The sequence below is a fragment of the Notamacropus eugenii genome, chromosome 1 (genome assembly GCF_028372415.1).
Source record: "Notamacropus eugenii isolate mMacEug1 chromosome 1, mMacEug1.pri_v2, whole genome shotgun sequence".
Lineage (NCBI taxonomy): Eukaryota > Metazoa > Chordata > Mammalia > Diprotodontia > Macropodidae > Notamacropus > Notamacropus eugenii.
Genome location: NC_092872.1, coordinates 720,793,446 through 720,811,711, shown reverse-complemented (window position 1 = coordinate 720,811,711; position 18,266 = coordinate 720,793,446). Strand labels below are relative to the sequence as shown.

Sequence of the window (18,266 nt, the reverse complement as noted above, 5' to 3'; positions counted from 1 at the left end):
TGGGCAAGTGACTTAGGGCTCTTGGCCTTGATGTCCTCTGTGAAAGGAGGCAGAAAAGCAAATGGGAAAATAGTTCAGGTCAGCACCTTAAATGCTGAATTTTAAGTCTACTTCACCTTAAGGGTGGATCTGTCCTGAGTCGGTCGGACATCCCAATTATCCTGAGTTGGTCGGACATCCCAATTATCCTGAGCTGGTCGAACATCCCAATTATCCTGCTGGGATCTGACTTTAAATAAGCTACATTCTAATTCAAACTAGGCGAATGTGCTAATCAGACTGCCTGCATTTTGTGAACAAGCCCCATCCTCAAACTAAGCTCCGTAGCCGGGGAATCCCTTGCTCCCTGGAAATCTCCAGCTCACCTCTGCCTGGTTCTCCCCCTCCCGGCTCCTAAAGTCCTGAATCTTTCCTCCAATAAGAAACACGTGGGAGGGTGATGGGGGAGGAGGAGCCCTCAGAGATGACCAGCCTGGTGGGGGGTGGTCCAGGTGGAACAGGAGCTCTGGGGTGCAGTTTGGAGGCCTGGGTGGAATCTAGGGCGGAAGAGGGATGGTCCAGGTGATGGAGGGCAGGGCTTGGGGCGGAGAGGGAGGAAGGGTCCTGAGTGCCTGAATTTGAGCCTCAGAGGCTGGGAGGAGCCTCCCAGAGTGGGCTGGCTGAAAACCGGAACTTGTGCTCAGATTTCTCTGCCTTCCACCCTACTTCTGGAGCTTCCCTCTGCCTTCTTTCCTCAGATCTTGGGTCACGCTGTCTTCTCTTGGACCCGAGATCTCTGCCTTCTGGAGGCCATCTCTGTGGGTGCAGGTGCCAGGTGGGTGTGAGCCAGCCCCTCACAGACCTGCTGGCTGTTCATCCCACTGGATCTCGTCCTTTCCCTCTGACCCTGTGGTGAGTCTAGCTCCCGGTCCCCCTGGACCAGTCCTCTCCCCCCAGCCTGGTCCCTGGACAAGCTTCCTCCTTCTAACTCTTTTGCAGACTCCCGATCACTTCTCAAGAGTCTGGGGCTGCCCCCTCAACCCCCGGATTTAAGACTCTGTCACCTTCTCACAGAATTCACACCTCACCGTCAGGGACCCAGGAATCCTGCCTTGAGTGAAATAAAAGTGGAAGGATTGAGTGAACCTGAAAACGCCCGCGTGAAGGCCTGGATCTGCCTCCAAGAACTGGGCCCCTCGGGCCATTTTTCATTCAGAGACTAGGCTGATTGTGTTGCCAAGAGAGGAGGGGAAGATTGTTTTTTTAACCTGCCCGTTTGGTTGGGTCAACGCTGACTTTGTAGAGAAAAAGAAAGGACAGTGGGAAGATTTGGGATGGGCTTGAGGGGTGGCAGGCTGCCTGTGGTGATCCTGAGGTAAAGGAGAAGGGGCCTGGGATGATTCCAGGGTAACCCACTAAGAAGGGTTGCTCTGGGTGGGGGCCACAAATACAGGATATTTGAGAGGATTGTTCAGTGTCTAGGTGGGGGTGGGGGAAAGGTCAGGAGCTGGATTGCCCTTTTCTGCTCATGTCCTGGACCCAGTCAGAGGGAAATCTCTGATTCCGTAGCCATTGAGGCTCTGACTGCTCTTGTTCCACGTGGGATCCCAAGTACCTTCTGCCCCTTGTTATCTGAATAAGAATGGGGGAAAGGAAGGGGAAAGAATAGTAGTAGGAGACGGTGGGACTAACTTTGTCCTGCCTGACCCTACCTCTAGGCTTCAGGATCCTTCTCTCTCCCCAGCTGTCTGTAGAAGACCAAAGCCTGGCCCAAGCTGAGAGTGTGGAGCCAGAAGGAATGGCCCTTGGCAGCTGCAGACCCCCACCCCAGGTGAGTGCACTCTCTCTACAGACTTGACCCCCACAGAGGACATTTCTGTAGACAAAGATGATTGTCTGTGAGGCTGGCAATCCCCTCCCTATGGATTGTTCCTTTACAAAAATAGGGGGGGAAATTGAAAACCATACTAACACCACCATCCTGTTCTGTGTCTTTTGAATTAATCCATGGCATATTGGCATCACAATCACTAACTATCCCTCACCCCCAATTGTTCCCATCCTAAGACCTCTTCACTCCTTCCTCTCTGTTCTGTAGGGATCTTGTCTTTGCTCCTGTGTGCATGGCTACCACCCCTACCCATGTGTCCCTAGAACTGCCCCACCCTCCACCCCCTTTGCCTCTTTGGCCAAGCTCTCCCTGGCAGACCTGGAAGACAGGATGCTCTGCTTACTCTCCATGGTCTGATGTGTGTTCATCTGTCTGGTGCACACTGTCTTGTAGCTGGGCATCATGAAGGATATACTGAGGGGCCAGTGAGGGGTGACAGGAGTAAATACCATGAGGAGGGGCTGAGGTGTTCCTGACCTCCTGCATGCTCTGGTCCTGTGTTTCTGGAAAATCTGGCAGAGTCAAGTAGACCGGTTAAGTTGTCTTTTGGGTCACATTCCCATGATCAAAGGCCCTTCCCCAAGCTGTTTGGACCAGGCCAAAGAAAAGAATGCCTTCTTTAGCTATTACTTTATTTGCGTTTATGAAAGGCCTGGTACTTCTTTTGTCAGAGAGGATATAAGAAGGGACTGAGTTTGGGGAACTATTTAAAATTCTGGGAGTTTTCTTTTATACTGGGAAAAAAGGAGGTCCTAAAGGAGACACTCAGTTCTTATCAAAGAGGCGTAGGGCTCAAAGGCAAAGACCCAGTGGAGTGTCTTCCTTTGTCCCCCAAATCTACTTTTGACCATCTTCACAACAACCCTATAGTGTAGTTGCTCTTACCTTTTTTTCACAGGAAACTGAGGCCAGCAGATTCAATGAGTTATCAGACAGGGTCACATATGTCATTGTCTGAGATAGCATTTGAACTCAGATCTGCATGATCTTCTCCACTTCCATAGCTCCATCCACAATATATTTGTGTGCCCACCTTCTCACAACGCTTGCATCATTGACTGGTGCTATTGTCAGTTTTGTCGAGTGTGAGATCAGTTCTCTGTGGTATGGTTTACTTTTCTTAGTGTTTTGGGACATTTTTTCATATGGGTAGGAATTCTTGGCAGTTGTTTCTGATAACATTTTGTTCAGATCCTTTAACCATTTATCTATTGGGGAATGGCTATTGGTTGTTTTTCAGTTGTTTGAGTCTTGTCTAAATCTTTTTGACACATTGGAGTTTTCTTGGCAGAGATACTGGAGTGTTTCCCCATTTTTTTCTCCAGCACATTTTACATAGGAGGAACTGAGACAAACAAGGTGAAGTGACTTGCCCAGGGTCACATTGCTAGTAAGTGTCTGAGGCTAAATTTGAATTCAGATCCTCCTGTCTCTAGGTCTGGTACTCTGTCTACTGCATCACCCAGCTGCCACTGGCTATTAGTCTTTTTTAAAACAATACTTCCTTTTCCCTCAATTACATGTAAAAACATTTTTATTCCAAAATTCTGAGGTCACAGTTCTCTACCTGCTTCCTTCTTCTTACCCCTCCTCCATGTGGTAAGTAATCAGAAATAGGTTCTACATATGCAGTCATGTAAACCATTTTCATATTAGCTCATGGGAAAAAAATTGTGCTAAAAAGAAAGCAAGTGAAATCTAGTGTGCTTAGGTCTATATTCTGAATCAATTCTTTCTATGGAGGAGGGAGAGCATTTTTCATCATGAATCCTTTCAGATTGTCTTAGGTTATTATATAGCTGAGAAGAGCTAAGTTGTTCACTGCTGTTCATCATACAATATTGCTATTATTTTCTGCTAAGTTCCTTCAGTTCATTTCAGCATTTCTAGGTTTTTCTGAAATCCTGCTTGTCATGTTCTGTAACACAGTAGTATTCCACTGCAGTCATATACTACAACTTGTAAAGGCAATCAGTGGGCATCTCCTCAATCTCCCGTACTTTGCCCCCCCAGAAAGAGTATGAGCAGGTCCTTTTGTATCTTTTGAAAAAACCTTTTGTGGATAGCAGCTTCATATTGTTATTCCTGGATCAAAGGCATTCCTATTTTTGTACCCCTTTTATAGTGTAATTCCAAATATAGTTTAGTAAAATTTCAAATACTCTAATGCTCTTAATTGCCCTAATAGTCCTAAAGGTCTTCATAGTTACAGGCATCATCTTCCAATGTAGGAATATAAACATTTTAACCTTATTGAATCTCTTTTGTTTGCTCTGTTTACCTTTTGATGTTTCTCTTGGGTCTTGTATTTCAAGACCCAAGTTTTATTGAGGTCTGGTCTTTTCATTAGGAATGCTTGAATGTCCTCTATTTATTGAATGAACATTTTTTTCCCCTGAAGGATTATATTCAGTTTTTCTGGGTATATGATTCTCTGTCACCATCCTAGTTCCTTTGTCTTGGTGAATATTCTATTCCACACCTTCCGATTATTTTTAATGTATAAGTTCCTCACCTGTGAGTTAGCTTGACTGTAGTTCCCTGACATATGAATTACTTCTTTCTGGCTGATTGTACTCTTTTTTTTCCTTGAACTGGGAGCACTGGAGTTTAATATTCCTGGCAGTTTAAATTTTAGATCTCTTTTAGGAGATGATTGGTGGATTCTTTCAATTTCTATTTTACCCTCTTAGTGTATCAGGTCTGTACCAAGAAAACGTCAAATGTGGCCATGGAGGGTGAGATAAGACTGAAGCAACTGAACAGTAATAAAACATCCATTTGGAATGTATTGTAGAGTATTGTATGAGGTGCAGGTCTATTCCTAATTTCCTTCCTGACAGCTTTCTGCTTTTCTCAGCAGTGGTTTTTTTTTTAGCCAAATATGGATTTTTTCCTTAATCAGGCTTTTGTCCACTTTACCAAACATGGAGTTACTCAGTTCTAATGATTCTGAGTCTCCCTCGTTTAATCTGTTCCATTCATTTCTCCCTCCCTCTCTCTCTCTCTCACTCCCTCTTTCCCCCAGTAGCACATAGTGTTGATGATCAGTGCTGTTTACTATAGTTCGATGTCTCTTCCTCCCCTATTCTTACTTGTTTCCATCATTCCCCATGATATTATTGTAGTTCTTTTATTTTTCCAAATGAATTTTGTTATTTTCTTCTGCTGTGAAACGTGACCTCCACATTTTTGTTGTTGTTATTATTGATGTTATTCAGCCGTGTCCCAGTCCTTGTGACCCCATTTGGGGTTTTCTTTGCAGTGATGTTGGAGTGGTTTTTACTTCTCCAACTCATATTTCCGATGAGGCAACTGACCCAAACAGGATGAAAAGCCCTGGCCAGGATCACGTAGCTAGTAAGAGACTGAAGCTGAATTTGAACTCATTTTCCTGACTCCAGTTCCAACATTCTATCCACACTGCCCTCAGTTGTCCCCATCATTTCATTACTATAGAATTAAATGTATAAATATTGTTGTTAAGTCTGCATTTGGCTTGACACTTTTGTTGTCTTTGAGGCAATTTCCATTCGTATTTTATTACAGAATGAAAGGCTGTATTGATAGTTTCTTCCTTTTTACACGTTTGTAATATCTTTCTGCCCTAGTCCACAGTTACTTTTAGCAAAAATTCCATGGGTGCGTGGATAAGGGAAGAATTTATGACCAAACAAGTTCTAGAGAATAATACAACTGTACAATCCATAATTCACAGAAAATTTAATTAAATTAAATCCATATAAAATTTAAAAGTTTTAGCACAAAGGAAGTCAGTACTATGAAAATTATAAGGAAAGGAGAGAATTAGGGAATTTTTTTCAACAAGTATGTCTGATAAAGGCTTTATTTCATGACTTATAGAGAACTGATTCTAATTTTTAAAAATATACTTCATTCTCCAGCTGATAAATAATTAAAGGATATGAACAGGCAGTTTTGGGAATATTCAATGAAACCTATCTATACTCATGAAAAAAACGTTCTAAACTTGTATTAGACACGTGCTATGTTAAAACTACTCTGAGGCACCAACTCATACTTACCAGATCAGCTAATATGAGAAATATGGAAAATGATGGAGGTTGAAGAGATGTAGAAAAACTGGGACTCTAATGTTCTGTTGGTGGAGTTATGATTTGGTCCACCTATTGTGGAGAGCAGTTTGGAACTGTGCCCCAAAATTAGGAGAGTGTGCATAATCTTTCATCCAATAAATACTATACCACTGTTATGTTTATAGCCCAAAGCCATCAAAATAATGAGGAAAGGACCTGTTTGTACAAAAATATTTTCAGTAGCTCTTTTTTGCATTGCTTAGGAGTGGGAAATTGAAGAGATGCCCATCAGTTTGAGAATGGCTGAACAATCTCTAGTATTTGATTGTAATGGGATAGTATTATGCTGTAAGGAATGACCAGGAGGATGATTTCAGAAAATTCTGGAAAGACTTACTTGAACTGATGCAGCCTGAAGTGAACAGAACGAGGAGAACATTGTATACAGTAACAGCAATATGTGTGGTTCAGTGAAGAACTGTGAGTGACTTAGCTCTTCTCAGCAATACAGTGATCCAAGAAAATGCCCAAAGGACTAATGCCAAAGTCTGTCTCCAGAGAAAGGACTGATACTGTTTGCCATACAGACTGGAGCATGCTATTTTTCACCTTTTTTCTTACATTCTTTTTCTATTTTTTCCAAGTCTTTTTGTACAAAATTACTAATACAGAAATGTTTTACATGATTGCATATGTACAATTTATATCTTATTGCTTATTATCTAAATTAGGGGGGGAAGGAATAGAGGGAAAGAGAGATAGAATTTGGAACTCTAAAATTTTAAAAACAAATATTAAAAACATAATGTGTAGTAGAGGGAAATAATATTTCAAAAAATGTAGAAAAAGAAAATAGAGATTGTCCACCATTTAGCATGGCACCATCCACTGAGTGTAGCAAGTGGAAAAATTGTGAATCTTCTTTGAATCCCATTTAAATTGTCTTAGGGAGAATCTGAAGGTCTCCTGCCAAAGTACTGAACTCTGAGGTCCTTTCTCCAGTTAGATTGGCAGTCCTTCACATTCTACAACAGGGAGCACAACTCTGATGGACTGGCCATGTTGTTCAAATGCCAAAACGATGTTTGCCTAAAGGACTGTTTTATGCAAAGAAGACACTCATTGTGGTCAGAAGACATAGTACAAGGCCATATTCCCAAGGTCTTTCTGAAGAATTTTGGAGTCAGTGGTGGGACATGGGAGACTGTGAAAGGACCACCCAGCATAGGTTATCAACATCAAAGAACGTGCATGCTGTGCTGTGCTAGCAAAGCGGAATTGCAGTATTTCAAAAGAATAGTGAGATGTGCAAATTGAGAGGCATTTCCACCCCAAATATTCATGTGGACTATTTGTTCCCAACCTATGATAGAGCCTTCTGGCCTCTATTAGTCTGATCATCCATGGTCAGACACATTGTACTTGAACCCTTACATAGTGATGCAGTTTTGGTCTGCTGTGAACACAAAGAACAACAAAAATGAAGAACTATAAAACTAAATACTTTAATAAGGAAATAATAACTTATTGACAAATGAAAGCTATCATAAGTAAAAGGCATAAGATGTTTTAGCCATGACGGATTATAAAAAGGGCAGCCCCAGACACACTGTAATAACAGAGAATTCTCCTTCACTTGGCTGGAAAGTCTCATCTCCTTCACTTCAGTCTCGATTGTAATTAGTATATCTTATGAATCCTTTTCATCTTTTATCTAGAGAAGACTTTATTCCAGGCTCTCAGGAAATTAACCAGATTTTTTTCTTTCTCTTCCCTCTCTTTTCTATAGCAAACATTCTCCGCCTGACACCCCAGAATATATTCTACTTGCCAACTTCTCACAAACCTGACAGAATATTGTTGATAAAATATTATTTTTGTCAGTTCTGATAAGGAAGACATTTCACTTTTCTCCCCTCCTTTGGTGCTTCTATCTCACAGAAAAAAGACACATCAAATACTTCTCTCAAGTTTTCATTGAGCTCAATGACTATGGTTTTAAATGTTGATTCTCACTGAACTAGGATAAGACTTTTAGTTCAGTCCCCTTTTTGTGCTTCAGTTTCCTCTTCTCACTTGGTGAGGTTAGACTGCCTGAATTCTGGAGTCTTTCAGGTCTCAATCTTGTGGCTCTTGATGCTTTAGGAGCTGGTGACATTTCAGGATGTGTCTGTGGACTTCACCCCAGAGGAATGGGACCTATTAGACCATCCTCAGAAGAAGTTTTGCAAGGCAGTCATGCTGGAGAATGCCCACAACCTACTCTCCTTGGGTAAGGACATTTTCCCTGGCCACTCTGAGTCTGCTACCAAAAGCAATATCTTCATTTTCCAGTGTGCTGACTTTGGAGCATTTATCTATTACTAGAAAGGGAAATGTGCTGGTCTCCAGTGTCCAAGAGACAGGGTCCTTCTGCTGCCTGGTTTTCCTCTAGAAGGTCAGTACATGGTATGAAGATAACATGTATGTTCTGTTGTTGCTACTGCAGCTGTCTCATGGCAATTCTAGGTAGCCTGAGGTAGGTCAGTGTTGAAGTATCTCAGATATAGAACTAATCCTATGGATTATTTAGCCCAACCTCTCCCTGGATATTAATTTTGTCTGCCAAGTACCTGAGAAGTGCTTGGCCTGCTTTTCTCTGTAACCTGTTCCTCTTTGGGATGGGCCAAGTATTTAGGATATCCTTCTTTCTGAGAAGCATCACTTTGTAACTCTCAGTTTCTGATTGTGCCAAGTGTCACACATTTGTCCTTAATCTTTCTTTCATTTGCATCCACTATGTTGTACAGATGGTGGGAAAGGACAGAGGGAAATAATCCTTCCCATTCACCTGCTGTTCATCAACTGTTGTGTTATGTCCTTTCTTTACAATATAATGTTATTAGCTGATACCATTATCCCCAAATGGCATTTAAGAAAACTGAAGCAAACACAGGTTAAGTGTCTTTTCCAGACACACAGTTAAAAACTGTCTGAGGGGGGATTTAATCTTTGGCATTTCTCAGTCTATTCCCAGACCTTGCCCTACTTCACTACCAGTCGCCTCTAATTTCTAGATAATGAAATTCTGCAATGAGTGCCTCCTTTGAGGAAGGTGCACCATGATCAAATTTTCTGATTCTCCATTGGCTCCATGATCTTCTCCCCCACCTTTCCCCAAAGTTCTTAAAAATGAATGCTATGGAAATCATGTTTAAACACTTTTGGCCACCATCTTTTCCTCCTTGATTGCATGCCCCTGTCAATGGCAGGAATCAGAGACTGGCCAAGTGTTAAAATTTGAGTACCTAAGGTTCATTCAGTTCCCCAAAAGGAGAATCTCACCAGAAGAGCAATGACTCACTGAATGAACAGTAACCAGGTTTTTATAGGTTTCATGGGGTGAGGAGTTGAGGAGGAGGCAGAGCCAGAGCTGATCTATCAAGCTCTAATCTGCTGGAGCTCAATGCTGATCTGGCATATCCTTTTTTGGTTACTGGCATTACAACCATTAATGGAAGAATAAGCCAGAGGTTTGCGAACATGAAGGAGCAATTCTCAAAATGGAGTGGCTTTGTATGTACTCTGTTTTCCTGAAAGAGAACTAAATTCTAAGTATGTCTCCATGTTCATTCCTTTTTCCACATTATCAGGGCTTCCAGTTCCCAGAGAATATTTGGTTCCTTATTTGGAGGAAAGGGAGGTGCCAATGATGCTGGAACAAGAAGGCCTGAGGACCTGCTGTCCAGGTGAGTGAGGAAAAAGCAGGCACATGAGAGCTGTGTCTCTTGGTGTTGTAGCAAAGCAAGTGTTAGATGTGGGGGCAGGAACACCTGAATTGGGATTCTTTTTCAGACTTTAGCAGTGAGTCTGTGCACAAGTCACTGAACCCCACTGATTTTCAGTTAACTCTTCTGTAAAATTAGGAAGTTAGACACCGTGCAATTAAGCTATCCCCTACTGATAAATCTATGATCCTAAAAAAAATGCATTGTTTAGAATTTGGGGGCATGGAACTTCCCTGAAAGTGCAAAAGGGGGTTAGGCTTTTAAATATGGTTTCTTTCTTAGGCATTGTTCTCATCAGTGAAGACTTAGAAAGTTGCTGCTAAGTTCCATACCCACTCTTAATCAACATAAAGAGATGCAAGGAACATTCCTTGCTCTCCTGATCTTCTCAGACTGGGTGGGCAGATGACATGCCAACAACCATGTAGAAACCGATTACGGACAAGACAGATTAGATCTCATTGAGAGAGGAAATGTACTACAGTGAAGGAAGACTGGAAAGCCTCTTGTGAAAGGTGGGCCCAAGCTGGGGCTTCAGGGAAGCCGGGATGGCATTCCATGTCTGGACATGGCTTGGAAAGCCGAAACATTTGGAAGGCAGAGTGTCCCCTTCACAAAATAAAAGTGAGCCTCATACCAGTGGATTATAGCATGTTTGGTGGGGATGTGAAGGGAAAGAAAATTTAGAAGAATAAGGGAGGGGTATGTAAAGAGAGAGGGTAGGTGATTAATAGCCTTAGAAGAGATTTTGTATTTGATCCTTTTCCTAGGGACCCCCAGGAGATTGTTGAGGATGTGGTGATATGGTCAGTCAAGAACTTTAGGAAGATGGTCTTTGTAAGGGAGTGGTGGAATGACTGGAGAGGAGGGAGACTTGGAACACCTGGAACAAGTATCACTTTCTTGAAATAGCTCTGTTGTGTGGTGTTCAGGACCTGAACCAAGACAGTAGAAGTGTTGGGAGAGAAGGGGGTGTTATGGGAGTGATGTTATCTGGGTGCAATCAGAGGACATAGGAGCAGATTGAATATGTGGGACAGAAGTGTTTGTGAAACTCCATGAGGAAGGCATGATACCTCATTTATGAATGTGCTCTAATGGGAGGATTCCTTGGACAGCATTAGGAAAGTAGGAAGATGGGAGGGCTGGAAGAAAGAGAATAAGTTTGTTTTGGAGAACAATGATATTAGTGTCACTAAATTGCAGGGAGAGTGAGAGAGAAAAAGAAGGGTGATTGATTGTGAAAAGCTGTAGAGAAGGAAAGAAAGGTGAGGATGAAGAAGTGACCAGTGGATTTAACAACGTGGATGTTTTTGGTAATTGTGGAGAGAGGAATTTGAGCTGAACAATGAAAGTGGGAGCTAGACTGCTGAGAATTTTAGAGAAAAGGGTTGGCGACTCCACTTGTAAGTGGGCACTTCCAGCTGTTTAGCCAAGAAATAGAAGAAAGATCATGGAAAAATATCTCTTGGATTGAATGGATCAAGTGGTCATGTTTTGAGCATTAGCAAGAAATGGTTTCTGGCAGTAGGGAAATAGTCATTAGTGTGGGAGAGACTGGAAAGTAGTGATTAAAAGGAATGCTGGAGGGGCAGCATACTGAGGAAGATGATGTCCTGGAATGGGATGATTTATTCATGGAAAGGAGTTTGCTTTAGCCAGCAGGGGGATCATTTCATCTGACAGTGAGGTCAAAGACAAAAAGTCACTTCATGGATGGAAAATGAGGAGGATAAGATAGCTCTTGATAAGCATCCAATTTTTTCAAAGAAAAAATAGAAGGCACATTTCTTCACTGAGAAGGTGAGTAGAGGGGTGGACAATGGGAGAGGCAATCAGGGACATTTGGGAAAGAATTAAAAGAACTGGGAAAGCTGCTGTGGTGAGGGAGATAGGGAGTCAGGTCGTGGTTTTCAGTCCTTCCAGTCATTTCTGTTTCACTAGGACCTCTTTTGGGGTTTTCCTGGCTAAGATGCTAGAGTGATTTCCCATTTGTGTTTCAGGCTCATTTTATAGACAAGGAAATGAAGGGAAAGAGCCCTAAGTGACTTGGGAAGGGTTGCAACTCTAGTAAGTGTGTCTGAGGCTCGATTTGAATATAAGTCTCCCTAATCAGTCGCTACTGCACCACTTAACTACCCAAAGGGACTCAAAGGATATCCTTTTCACCATGAGGTCCACCCTGAATTTAAATACCCTAAAATTGTAGTTGACCCAGGCAGCAGGATTTATGATTTTCTCTTTCCATTCAGTAGCATCTAAGTACAAGCAAAGGTTGTTGCCTCATTTAGAATTTATCCAAGGATATGCTTTACCTAAATTATCAAATTATGTCCCTCCCTTGATCTCTAAGGCCCAATCTTTGGCCCCTTCTTGGAGAATTGTTGGCCAGATTCATTGGCTGACAGCCACTCTCAGTTTGGCCAAGTGCTAATTAGAAATTCCTAGGTGTCCCTTAGTATGGGATGCTTCAGGAGCCTAAAAAGAGTCTCTGCAGTGTTCTCTCTGGGCATGCTCAGTTCCCATCAGGTTTAGAAGCAGACAAAGTTCACACAAAAAGGAGATAAAATGAAAGAGTGAGAAACAGGTCTGCATTTGCCAAGTAAGGCAGAGAACAGAATATAGGGATTGAGGCAGAAGCTGGGGCCTAGCATCAACCATGGGTCCTGTCAGTGAATAAGCATGGATTAAGCACCTTCAGTTTTCTAGGCAACTCACCAAGTTTTAGGAAGGGAAAAGGCAGTCCCTGAGGTCAAGGAGCTGTCAGTCTGTCAGAGGAACATGGAAATGGTGGAGAAGAAACAATAGATCAGGAAGCTTGTTCTTAACTAATCCAGAGAAAGGAGAGTGTTTGGGAGTGTAAAGACATCTAGTTCAATGGGATACAGTGGAATAAAGGGGAACTCAAGGAGTGAATGTAATAATAGACTAAGGAGAGTAGAAATAGGGGAAAAAAGATTAAAAATTAAAACAAGAGTGAGAAAAAATCCAGGTGCACCTCAGAGATACTGCAGAGTCAGTTCCAGAGCTCTGCAGTAAAGCATATATTGCAATCAAGTGAGTCACTTCAATTTTTGGTTTTTCAGTGCATATAAAATTTATGTTTATAAATACTGTTTTCTATGGCATGCACAATACTATTTTGTTTTTTCAGAGTACATATTTTAATTAACAATATTTTGTTGGTAATAAAACCACCTGTGCCTGGGCCTTCCGTGAGTCCTAATCTTTCTGGTGGGGTCTCTGGTCCAGTGTTGCTGGCTGTTGACTCATCACAGTTGTGATTGCTCAAGGCTGGCAGTTGCTATGGCAGTTTCTTACAATAAGGCAACAGTTAAGTTTGCCACCTCCATTGATTGACTTTTCTTTTCCCTGGAGTTTAAAGTACACTTATGATTTGGCCTAATTTCAATATTTTTGTGTCTCAGGTGATAGGAAGACCCAAAGAGAGGGAGAAAAAAGTCAAGCATGCAAAAAGAAAACATTTTTTCTTCAAAAAAATTTGAACGAAAGTGCCATGGAAAAGGGCCATCCAGTTCTGTGAACAGAACATGCCCAATTGCAGGGTGGGTGATCTAATGTCATCTGCAGGGATACTTTTCAGGTAACTCAGCCATTCAGAGTTCATGGCCTGATTTGAGGTTGTAGCAAGAACTCTGGGTCTGCCAGTTTCAGAGGTGTTTCTGAAGATCCAATGTGATTGTCTGTGAAGGTCTTTCCAAGTCAAGTTATTCTGCAGATCTGAAGTAGTGGCATTTTCAAACATTGTGATTGTGTCAATTTAACTGGGAAGACTTTTACCTTTACCTGAAGAAGTGTCATATAGATCAGTTTACTTTCTTCCACTGGAGGGAAGTGTTTATAATTGTGTGTGTGTGTACCTGTGTCTCTGTAAATATGTTTCACGATTTGTTTTTTTGCAGAAGGAATGATTAGACCTGGAAAGAGAGAGACTACTGAAAAGCTAAGTATTTCTGTGAAAGAAACACAGCAAGAAAACCTCACGAGTGATGGTCACTGTGACTTCATTAGGAGCCAAATCTGTGCTGTATTTCAGAAAGTTCACCCTGGAGATAAACTTTATGGTTGTCATCACTGTGGGAAAAGCATGAGTCAACAGTCCTCCCTGATTTACTGTCAAAAAATTCATACTGGAGAGAACCCACATGATCTTCATGAATGTGATGTACGTTTTAGTGAACCCTCCTCCTTCCTTATTCATCACATGATTGATAGTGAGAGGCAATCTCCTGAATGCAGTCAGTGTGGAAAGGATGGGAGTTGCACCTGTAGTCTTGCTGTACATCAGAGCATCAAGACTACAGAGGAACTTTATAAATATGATAAACATGGAATGGAATTGCTACAGAGCTCCAATCTTACTCAACATCAGAAAATCCACAATGTTGAGAAACCTTATGAATGTAATCCTTGTGGAAATGCATTCAGATTTAAAGGCCATGTTACTCTACATCAGGAAACCCATATGGAGAAACTTTATCAATGTAATCAATGTAGAAAGGCATTCACAAGCAGCTCCAATCTTGCTGCACATCAGAGAATCCACACTGGAGAGAGAGCTTGTGAATGTAATCAGTGTGGAAAGGCTTTTAGACAAAACTCTCTACTTGTTTCACATCAGAGAATCCACAATAGAAAGAAACTTTTTGAATGTAGTGAGTGTGCAAAAGCTTTCCATTCTAGCTCCAGTCTTGATGTACATCAGAGAATCCACAATGGTGAGAAGCCACATAAATGTAATCAATGTGGAAAGGCTTTCAGACTAAACTCCTTACTTGCTGCACATCAGAAAATTCACACTGGGGAAAAACTATGTGAGTGTAATCAATGTGGAAAGACTTTTACAAAGAGCTCCAGTCTTGCAGCCCATCAGAGAATCCACACTGCAGAGAAACCTCATGAATGCAATGAATGTGGAAAGGCTTTCAGATACAGCTGCGATCTTATCCTGCATCAGAGAGTCCACACTGGAGAGAAACCTTATGAATGCAATGAATGTGGAAAGGCTTTCAGATACAGCTCAAATCTTTATATACATCAGAGAATCCACAGTGGAGAGAATCCATATGAATGTAACCAATGTGGAAAGGCTTTCAGACAAAACTACCAACTTACTGTACATCAGAGAATCCACACTGGAGAGAAACCTTATCAATGTAATCAATGTGGAAAGGCTTTCACAAGCAGCTCAAATCTTGCTGCACATCAGAGAATCCACACTGGAGAGAAACCATATGAATGTAATCAATGTGGAAAGGCTTTTAGACAAAACTGGATACTTGTTTCACATCAGAGAATTCACACTGGGGAAAAACCGTATGAGTGTAATCATTGTGGAAAGACTTACAGGTCTAGCTCCAGTCTTGCAGCCCATCAGAGAATCCACACTGGAGAGAAACCATATGAATGTAATAAGTGTGGAAAGGCTTTCAGACAAAACTACCGACTTACTGTACACCAGAGAATCCACACTGGAGAGAAACCTTATCAATGTAATCAATGTGGAAAGGCTTTCAGAGAGAATTCCAGTCTTGCTGCACATCAGAGTATCCACACTGGAAAGAAACCTTATCAATGTAATCAATGTGGAAAAGCTTTCACACGAAACTCCCACCTCACTTTACACCAGAGAATCCACACTGGAAAGAAACCCTGAATGTGATCAGTGTGGAAAGGCTTTCAGAACCAGACTTCCTACTTGCTGCACATAATAGAATTCACACTGGATAGATATATAATATGATTGATGCTTTTATATACATTCTCACGTTATTATACAAATCTGATGAAAGCAAATTTGAGGAGACATCGTTTCTAGGTAATTATTTAATCATGGCTTGTTTATAATTTATAAAACAATGGTCATTTAGCTATCTCTTACCAAGGAAACATGAATCATGGAGCCCTCTCAAAACTTATATTCCCTTAGCTAAGTGGGAGTTACCTATAGGCATAAATCAATGCTGATTACTTAAATTTTAATGAGAATGAGTATTATGAGAATTGGGCTTATTCTAATGAGGGACTGAGTGGGAGGGGCCTGAATCTTGACTCAGTTTTGGACAGGGGGACTTACTTGTCGCCAGATCACCATTACTTAGTGCAGTCTAGACCAGAGGGGTACAATTCCCCTCAGAACGGTTTCACTAAAATGCAATGGGCCAGAATTCACCTGTAATAAAATCCCTTTACATTTTGGTCTGATATAAATTTTCCCAGGTCTTGACCAAGATTTCATGTGATCATCAGCCCTTCCCTTCAAGGACTGAGTTACCTACACTGGCCAATTTCTGAATGAGGAGATGGGAATAAAGCTTTGTCCTAATTGAATAATTGTTTATTTATATGGGAGAAACATTGTTTTCTCTCACATGAGAGAATCCATTCTAGAAGACATGTAATTAGTCAATCAATATGAAAAGTGTTCAAGCTAAAGTCATTATTGATGTTATTCTGATATTTCCTATCAGAATTCACATGGGATAGAAAGTATTTCCATAATGAATGTGGAAAGACATTCTACAAGCACTACAGAGCTTGTAGACATCAGAAATTTCACCTTATGATCTAGCCCTGTCTGGACTCTGGAAAGGTCTGCAACCAAGATCATCTCTTCCTTTACATCAAGGATTGCTAGTGGAGAAAAGACTTATGAATGTGTTTAATGAGGACCCCCATTTACCTGGAAGAGGCAGGTCAGTAGACTGCACAATATTCACAATGCAAGGTAGCCTCATAAAAGCAATAATGGTAGGATGGTAATCATCTGATGATTTTTTGTGTATTCCATTGTGTACATTGAAGAAATCTTGCTGGACATAAAATATATGGATCTAATTAATGAGTAATGTTTTCTCCCTGTAGCACAGACCTCACTAGACGTAGTATATTTCATATAGTGCATGAAGCCCCCAAAAGAGATTGAATTTATCTCAGGAACCCCAAGGTTTCTCATGTCTTCCCTAACATGTGTTTTGGCATCCTAGGGTGAAACCTGTCACTGGCTTCCTCACTTAACTGCACTCTCCCACTGTAGTGAGACACCTTTCCTGTTTACCTTTCAAGCTGTCCTAGACAGGTAATGTGGTTCACTGCTCCAAAATTCGTTCTGAGTCATTATTTCAAGGTTGTTTTCAAGAGAATCTGGAAGAGCCCAGACAAGTGAGTGCCTGACCTTGTCCATAGAAGTCTCCATGCCCATATATTCAGGATATACTCCCATGACAGCTCAAATTTTCTTGCAAAGGTCTCTTGTCTTTCCCATTCAGTTGTTTTCTTCCATTTCTTTGCAATGCCCAATTAAGGAACCATTATCTCTCCTTGCTATTCTCACAAATTATTTGGGGAAATCTCCCCTTTACTTTCCCCTTCTTTCCTCAGCTATTTGTAAGGCCTCATCAGACAGACATTTTGTTTGTTGCTCTTTTTCTGTGAAAGATGTGTAATTGTTGCCTCCTGTGCAATATTAAGAATCACTGTCAGTGGCTCTTCAGGCACTCTGTCTACCACATCTAATCCCCAAAATCTGTCCATCACTTCCAGTTCCTATCCGTAAGCCATGCTATTTTGATCATATCTTTAGGGTCTAATGGTTTTCCCTGATTTCTTAAATTTGAGTCTGAATTTTGCTGTAAGAAATTTAGGATCTGAGCCTCAGTCAGCTCCAGATCATGTTTGGACTAATTGTATAGAATGTCACCCTCCCACATCTTTTCCCTATAAGAATATTTTAGAGTTATTGATTTCATAAAACTGAGCAACTTTGGCCTCTTTGGAGGCAGTGGTTGGAAGATAGAATTGTTACTGTGATATTGAATGGTTTTCTTTGGATTTGAACCGTACTTAAGTATACATTGGAAAAATCTTGCTGGAGATAAAACTTAGGGATCTAATTAACAAGATTAAGTCTCTTGTCCAAGATCTCATTAGATTTTGCAGTTTAAGAGACCTCATTAAACATCCAAAATTACTTACTGTGATGAATTCCCTAAAAATACAGCTGTTTCCTGTGAAATCCTGATGTTTGTCATTATTCTTCAATAATAATCCTTTGAATTCATACGCTAGAATTTCTTTAGCCATTGTCCAGTTGATGGGTACTCAGGTTGTTCTTTGCTGGAACAAAATGTTCTCTTATAAATATTTTGTTAAAAGACAACAGTCCATCTAGAGTGTTAAAATTACAGCTGGACAAATGCTTTCTATGTAAGGTGATAATTTGGAAAATATATTCAATGCAATTGATGTCATTTCAATGTGAGCAAGTTTTTTTTTTTTAAGTTATTCTTTCCAAAACAATAAAATTTGTTTTAAATCTGTAATGTAACTTTTGTTATGCTTCAAAATTTTATTGTAGTTTTGGGAAATATTTGATAAGTGATATTAACTTTAAAAATCATACCTAGCGGGTGACGCACTTGTATTCTTAGGAAATCAGCTTCTCTTTTGATCTAGATGCTGTGATATGATGAATTAAACTGCTGGAGAATGTGATTGCAATGTTCACAAACTGCTAAGTATTTAATTGAATATATTTTAAAAGATAAAGTA

General features: G+C 40.9%; 1 protein-coding gene across 12 annotated transcripts; it reads left to right on the top strand.

The window, feature by feature from the left end:
- Positions 1-565: 565 nt before the first annotated feature.
- LOC140521722 (uncharacterized) lies at positions 566-18,037 on the top strand. Of its 12 annotated transcripts, none has more exons than XM_072637062.1 (6): positions 566-814; positions 979-1,354; positions 1,724-1,810; positions 8,074-8,200; positions 9,561-9,656; positions 13,619-18,037. In XM_072637062.1, the coding sequence occupies exons 3-6, from the start codon at positions 1,778-1,780 to the stop codon at positions 15,370-15,372; spliced, it is 2,010 nt and encodes a 669-aa protein (XP_072493163.1). In that variant the 5' UTR covers positions 566-814; positions 979-1,354; positions 1,724-1,777; the 3' UTR covers positions 15,373-18,037. The 12 variants fall into 12 exon arrangements, with proteins under 12 accessions (XP_072493163.1, XP_072493139.1, XP_072493168.1 ...); XM_072637038.1 differs by having other exon boundaries at positions 1,698-1,810; XM_072637047.1 differs by lacking the exon at positions 566-814 and adding an exon at positions 821-891 and having other exon boundaries at positions 1,054-1,354; positions 1,698-1,810.
- Positions 18,038-18,266: the final 229 nt, after the last annotated feature.